The 7,500-nt window shown below is 45.4% G+C and overlaps 1 protein-coding gene across 3 annotated transcripts in view; it reads left to right on the forward strand.

Annotated features, from left to right (window-relative positions):
- Positions 1-7,500, forward strand: part of qtgal (queuosine-tRNA galactosyltransferase) — a 14,597-nt gene that overhangs the window by 4,231 nt on the left and 2,866 nt on the right. For all 3 annotated transcript variants that reach the window (XM_078282660.1, XM_078282658.1, XM_071927738.2), the window contains exons 6-10: positions 203-298; positions 3,598-3,693; positions 3,858-3,982; positions 6,221-6,356; positions 6,981-7,049. In XM_078282660.1, the coding sequence (XP_078138786.1) occupies positions 203-298; positions 3,598-3,693; positions 3,858-3,982; positions 6,221-6,356; positions 6,981-7,049 (522 nt within the window). The remainder of the gene's footprint in view (positions 1-202; positions 299-3,597; positions 3,694-3,857; positions 3,983-6,220; positions 6,357-6,980; positions 7,050-7,500) is intronic.

A 7,500-nucleotide genomic window follows, 5' to 3' on the forward strand; every position in this document is an offset into this window, starting at 1 on the left:
TCTCTTCCACATCAAATCCTCTTCAAGTTTCCTGTCCAACTTTACCCACTGCCCCTTCCCTTCACCTCCCTGTTTCCCTTAGATTCCTGGATATCTTAATGTATTCCTGTCTGTTTATCTATAAGGTAACCCAGTTGAAACACACACACACACACACACACACACTCTAAGGCGCGTATGTGCACGTGTGTTTTCATGACAGCTGATTGGCTGTGGAGTTCGGCGGATTCCGGAGGGATCTACTGAGCGTTACACTCGCTGGATCAACACAATCACTCAGGACCAGCTCACCACCCAGGTAAGTAGCCCGCCGCTTGGTGTGTGTGTGTTTGTACATGTGTGCATGTTTGTGTGTGTGTGTGTGTGAGGGGTCATGTGCCAGGCAGTGACCAGGTCATATAGAAACAGGAAATGTACCTGTGGACCCCAGTTTCCACGGAAACAGGACAGTGGATTGGACGGGGGACGCAGCATCACAGGTGACCTCTCTCTCCAACAGAGTCACACCACAGGAAGCAGGTCGCACTGCCAAGAGTCCCCTGGGGATTGTGGGTAGTGGAAACTGTTGGCTGCGGAAAGATTAATTTCATGCAGACAATGTTATTATGATTACCAGAAAAGCTTATTGTATGGACTGTTTCTGAGTTAACTGATCATATAGTAGACTTTTAGATCTGCAGTGCTACTATAACTTATTGTAGAGACATCTTTGTGTTAAAGATGCTATGTGTAGCACTTAAACATCAATAAATCATTCATTTTGACACAGTGTAGTAATTGTAAACAAACGAGTCCATCTGTGAGAAAATTGGCAGCTTCTACCAGCCTCTGCACTTCATTTTACATTGTGTGCCACCAGATTGGATTTTGTAGAGAAACCGCTGGATTGCTTTACGGCCAGGGACATTGATTTACTGCACAAAACAGGAAGAGGGCGTTATTCTTCCAGTGCAAATGGAGCTGAAGTTTTCAGAGTTTCTCGCAGTGGTTGAGTGAATGCATATTTGCTGTTAAAGGCTGTTTTATCCTTCTTCTTGCTCTTCAAAATGAAACACCAGGGAGGGGACCAGCAGCAACATCCTCTTTGTGACAAAAAGCAACAGGGTTTAGGGAAATGTGGTCCAGCAAATAGCTATAGCTATGCTAAATAGCCAGATGTTTGGCTGAACGATAGGAAAGCCATGAGTTCATGTCAGAGAGGAACCACTGGAAGTATTTCTGTTTATCTGTAGATGTAAGTGAGTGTACTGTTGCTGTCTGCTGCACAAAACAGTGTCACCAAGGATACAAGACAACCTGGACTCTGTCTGGCTTCCTCACCTCTCTTTTTCTCCTCTCTCTCTCTCTCTCTCTCGCTCTCTCTTACTCTACTCTCTCTCTCACTCTCTCTCTCTCTCTCTCTTACTCTGACTCTCTCTCTCACTCTCTCTCTCTCTCACACACACACACTGACTCAAACACACACACACACACACACACACACACACTCACACCGTCTGCATAACTCCTTAGCAGACATTCCAGGATATTTATATGATATTGAATTTCATGGAGAATGAGAGTGAGATCATACACAGATTCTGCAGGCGTACAGACCTCTCTTCCTTTCCCCTCTTTTTCTTCACTTTTTCTCTCTTTACTCTGTTTTGGATAAAAATGTAGAACCTAACTGGAGTTAAACCATAGATTTACCAAAGGTGCTTCTTTAACCTGATCCAGCTATTGAGTGTAGAAGATGATTTGACTGGTGAGCCGGACCCTGAATGTTCAGCTGAAGGACGTTAGATACGGTTATCCATAACTTTCCCCACCCCACTGATTACACATCCTCTCTCTCTCTCTCTTTCTCTCTCTCTCTCTCTCTCTCTCTCTCTCTCTCTCTCTCTCTCTCTCTCTCTCTCTCTCTCTCTCTCTCTCTCTCTCTCTCTCTCTCTGTCTTTCTCTCTCCCCTGACTTCCCAGAAACCATTCTTATTCATGCTTTTGGCCACAGCTGACATAGGCAAAATGTTGCAATATTACTACTGAAAAGAGAAGAGACGTAGGTGGATACACACACACAAACACACACACACACACACACACACAGTAGATTCTGTCCAGCTGTTGGCCTGGCTGACTCCAGATGTTTTTTCTCAATTTTTCTCATCTGTGATGCAAATCAGTTATGCAGTAATATTCCACTTCAACTAAAAGCAGACACACATACACACACATGCACCCACGCAAGCATACACACACATACACAGTGTGTGAAATGCAGAGATGTAGTTGGAGGAAGAAACGGAGCAGCCTAGAATGACCCTGAGATTCAAAACACCAGAGTCACTGAGACAACACTACTGTTACAAAACACACACACTCACACAGAGAGAGGGAGGGAAGGAAGAACGAGAGAGGACAAGGGAGGTGTGGGGAGGGGGAACAAAGGGGGTTGGGGGTTGCATGTAGAGAAAGAGAGAGAAAGAAACGGAGAGTCCTGCCTGTGCTCTTGGTGTAGTGGAGAGTTTGCTTAACTCCGACAGTGAGTGAGAGGCCAAAACAAACTCATTAGTCAAAGACCATGTGTGAGAGGATAGAGGAGGTGTGTATCCTTCCGCTGCACACTTCAGGAAGCACACGTTTCTGACTGAGTGCATGCGGTTGCACTCTTGTCCATTCTATTTGCAGCACTGGAAGTTAAGTTTTTGCCCGGTCCCTCTCCATTTGACTGTCTGATGTGTACCCCGAAGCCGAGTGGGAAATTTCCACCCGCCATTAGCCAAATTCTGGTCAAACTCTGTCTGTGGATATTAGGTTTTCTACTGTAACCGCAATTGGGAAGTTCCTTTCTATGCAAAAATTCAATTCAACTGTGGCCACTGGGAATAGAGTTCAGTTTGTGAGTGAAAGTGTGTGTGTGTGTGTGTGTGTGTGTGTGTGTGTGCATTTGTGTGCATGCATGTGAGAGAGCTTGCTGAGAGATTAACTGCAGAGGATGCATGTAATTACAGGTCGGTGTACTCTTGCAGGCTTTGATTGTGGTGGCTTGTGAGTGTGTGTGAAGTGACGTTTGCATGTTCTGCAGTGAATTTGAAGAGCTGTTTTTGATTTTGTTTTTCCTCCTCTGTGTCCCACTCTCAAGCTGAAATAACTCCCACAGTATCGAACACTACATGGTGTGCTGGTGGGACCTGCTATAGTTTCCCACTACACTACCTTTGCTTGAGTAACAGTCACATGACATCTTTTTTACATCAGTGCTCCATGTCATATTTTCTGTCTCAGCGCACACCTCAAAACCCAGTATCACTGTAGAAATTAGAATTTACACTTTTTTTTAAAGTAAAGCTTGTTTTTCTTCTATTACTCATCCATGCATCCCCTCTGATCAGCTGTTGATTTGTTCATAGCCGCTAAATGCACAGTCTAGTCGAAGTTAGACACATAACCCAAGTTCTTTGAGTAAGCATCTACATGGATCCTCTCAAAAATACATCACTGGTGTTTTGGGCTTTAGAAAAGTGACTGCCCTGTGATCATTGGACTTGTTTGTGATTAATAGACTGTGTGTGTCTAAGTGTTTGGTCGTGTAGTCCTGACTGTACTCGTGTCTCAGGTGTACACCTCTCATGGGCCCACGGTCGTCATGCCGACATGGTTCTGCTCCAGAAGCTGGTTCCAGAGGGTCGGACCTTTTGACGAGGGAGGCAAGGTAAGAGCCTACGCTGAAACCAAGTCATCTGTCATCTGTCCATCCATCCATCCATGATATTCCTCCATGGTCTTTACTTTTACCCTTACCACCCCTTACCATATATGTTTATCCTCTTATCATCCTTCCATTTTCTTCCCCCCCTCTACTCCCTCTCTCTCCAGGGAGTCCCGGAGGACCTGCTCTTCTTCTACCAGAGTCTTCGTCGTGGAGGGGGCGTGGCCAGAGTCGACCACTGCCTGCTGGTCTACCGCTACCATGAGAAGGCCGCCACGCACTCTGTGCTGGAGTGAGTCTGATCGTAACCCCCGCCCCCCTTCCTGCTCACAGCTGCCCAGTGGCATCCCAGATTTCCTCAGGACTTGTTAGTGTCACACACACACACACACACACACACAAGCTCCTTTCTCTCCTTCCTCGTTGTCTGCCTCTCTCTCTCTCTCTCTCTCTCTCTCTCCCCTTTTCACATACACACCACACACATGTTTTCGTAGTCTTGGAATTCCCAGCATATCTTTTTTGGAATTCCAGTCACTTTCCCAGCATATGAATCAGGAATTCCAACCTGTTTTCTTCTCTCTGTGGAATGTTCAGTATCTCTCGGATTGCCGGGAGGGAATCGGATCTTGTTGTGAAAAAATGTTGTTTGAGATGGTTTTATGTGAGTGTGTGTGTGTGTGTGTGGGGTGGGGGAGTTGGAGTTGGGGGGTAGGTTTAACATTCCCGCTGTAGGCTGTGCTTGAGCAAGGTCATGTAGTGTCTGTACGTGTGTGTGTGTGTGTGTGTGTGTTTGAAGGTAGTTTAGAGGGGGATTGTTGGGGCCTCGCACACACACACACACACACAGCGGAAAGCCTGCGTCTGTAAAATACACCAAAGCAGAAGATCTTTCCTGCCTTCCCTTACCTCACACTCCCTCTCATCCCCTTCTTCCTGTCATCCCTCCTTCCTTCCTTCCTTCCCTCAGTCTGTCCACTGCTCGTATATCTGCCCTTGTTGACGCACTCCTTCGCCGATCATCCTCCTCTCTGTCTTTATCTATCATCTATCTATTTTTGGAAGCCTATTTCAAGCTACTTTCCACTCCCCCCTGTGTCACCCCTTCCACTTCACTGCCTGCCTACCTCCTCTCTTCAGTCGAATCAAACCATCATCTTCTTGGATTCTCCGACACACACACACACACACACACCGATATGTAATCATTGAGAGCCTGACTGTGAGGTGAGAAGTGTGTGTCTGGAAAGTTAAGATGGTGCCAGAGAGTAACTGAGACGAGAAGCTTCTTAACAAGAAAGACTGTGCATTTAAGCGCACTTGTGAGTGTGTGTGTGGTCGCACTTGCATATGTCTGCATCTATGAGTGTATATGTGTGTGAACCTTATGTATGTGTGTGTGTGTGTGTGTGTGTGTGTGTGTGTGTGTGTGTGTGTGCACGCTCACGCTCATCCCCACGCCTATATCCGAGTGTGTGATAAGTGTGTTTGTCTTTTGATCTGCAGGGTATTAGGAGCCTGAAGGCCTCAGTGTGTGTGTGTGTGTATGCGGATACAGTGTCTAGTTTATACTGCGTCTCTGCTGTTATTGCCATGCATGGAATCAAAGCCTATGTGGAGAATGTATGGCAACGCAATCTGGAGACCACCCATGCTTTATGATGGTGTTGGGTTAGGGTTTGTTTGTCATAAGGAGGCCCAGTGTTACAGTCAGACCCTCACATCCGAAGATGAAAGTAGAGTACCAACAGCTAATGTGTTCATATGATTACTATCAGTGTGTGTGCGTGTGTGTGTGTGTGAGTTTTAAGAGCATGTGTACACTTTAAATGTACAGTATGTGTACACACAAGCATGTTGTACGTAGCTATATGTGCAGGTGCATCCATATGATTGGCACATTTTACTGTATGTTTTACATTGTTTTTAATTTATTTCGCTTTTTTTTTAGGCAGAATCAAAGATTAGTTTTCAGACTAAATGAAAGAGACAGACTGAGGTGTACAGGGGAGAGCGATCCCAGACGTGGGAGTTTTAACCTCAACACCATCTCTAACTATCAGCTTTGAGCTTCTTCTTTTTTTGTCAGTAGCATTAGCACCAGAACGTCCAGATTTCGAAATAGCACTTATCCAGAGGCCGTCCGTCTCCTTAACTCTTCTACTGAGGCACAACAGACTGTTTGTCAGATCTAAGGGAGTGTGCAATATGACAGGTTTAGTAGTTGTTTAATACAGTTTTTATCCCCATGGTACATATTCCTTAGTTTATGGTATTTTAGTTGTGGTATATTATTTTGTTTTATGGTATTTTATTGCTTCTACCTTATGTCTTACTTTGTGTTCTATGTGTTTTAAGTGTTTTACGTCTTGTGGTTCATTTTTAACCATTCTTGTCCCTTTCTGTCTGTCCCACTTAACCATGTTGAGATGAAGTATTGAACTTGAAAATTCAGCTTTGAGCTTTTCTACCTCAGTGTGCTTCTGTCTGTCCATCCTCTGATCCCATCCAACATCTTTCCTGTTTCCAGGGAGACCATTTGGAACCTGCGTGTGGACTTCCTGCAGGAGAGAGTTCTCAGCCAATGGGAGAGCTTCACTATATGGAACGCCGGGAAACAGGGTCGGAAGCTCTACCGATGCCTGAACCCGGCCAATCAAAAGAAGGTACCCCCTGCCATCCAGTCAGATGTGAGACACAATCAGATACAAGCCACTTTCATATGTGGTTTGAAATGCGTTTCAGAACGCATTTGTGGACATGTGACTCAGTTTGACCAGTGTGATCGGATCCTGTGTGACGCTTGTTTGATGTTATATGCTGTGACTCGAGCGGTAAGCAACATACATAAACGCCAACATACAGTAGACACAGTGATAGCAGCACCAAACAATGCAGTGTACATCAACCTCATCTGTCGCTGGTGTCATCTAAGGCACCATATGCGAGCTGCACCACAATTAGAAACTGCTAACATAAGAAGCCAGAATCAAAAAGGTGAACCCAAGTTTAGCTTGCTGCTCCCTGTTGCATTCAGACTGCAGTGTAGATATGGCAGCAAAGAATTGCACTGCTAGAACACACAAAATCTGATCTGGTCACTTGTACATTGCAGGGAGCCTAAAATATCACATTTGAAATTCAAATTGGATTTTCCTGCTGTGTGAATATAGCTTAAGCGGCTGATGTTTTGCAACTGTTTTCATTCTGTCACCGGAGAGAGCCGGTGGAAATAGTTGTGGTATGTGGGTGTGTGCCTGCATTCATCTCCATTCTGATACGTTTATCAGGTCAAGGCTTTCTGTGATGTGGATGAGAACAAGATCCAGAAAGGCTTCTACACATATGAGGAATCCAAGGTGAGAACAACTACTTCTGATGTGTACCAAGTACAGCAGGTTTATTGTGTAAATGGCGGCCACCGACAGGCAGGCCAAAGCATGCTTTCATTTAATCCCAGTAGCAGCCTTAGCTATGTTTCACCCGTTTCAACTGAAACAGGCCCCGCACTCCCAAAGGGCCCCCGACTGACATGCAAGCATTGAATAATTCACCCACTTCACCCAATTCACCCACTTCACACTGTTTATTGGGGTTAGCGAGGTAACTTCAGGTTTAACCCTGGGTTTTCGGTCTCACGAAGGTGGTTCACTTTTAACCGGGGTAGATCACCATGGTAATTTATGCTGCACGGCTAACCTGCTCTGGAGCAGGTTCAGTTCAGGGTATCGGATCAAAACGTATGAAAGGCCTGCCTTCTGACCAATCAGCTCTCTGGAAACAGGGAGTCACCATTCCTACAGGATCCCG

This window comes from Centroberyx gerrardi, chromosome 3 (assembly GCF_048128805.1).
Source record: "Centroberyx gerrardi isolate f3 chromosome 3, fCenGer3.hap1.cur.20231027, whole genome shotgun sequence".
Classification (NCBI taxonomy): domain Eukaryota; kingdom Metazoa; phylum Chordata; class Actinopteri; order Beryciformes; family Berycidae; genus Centroberyx; species Centroberyx gerrardi.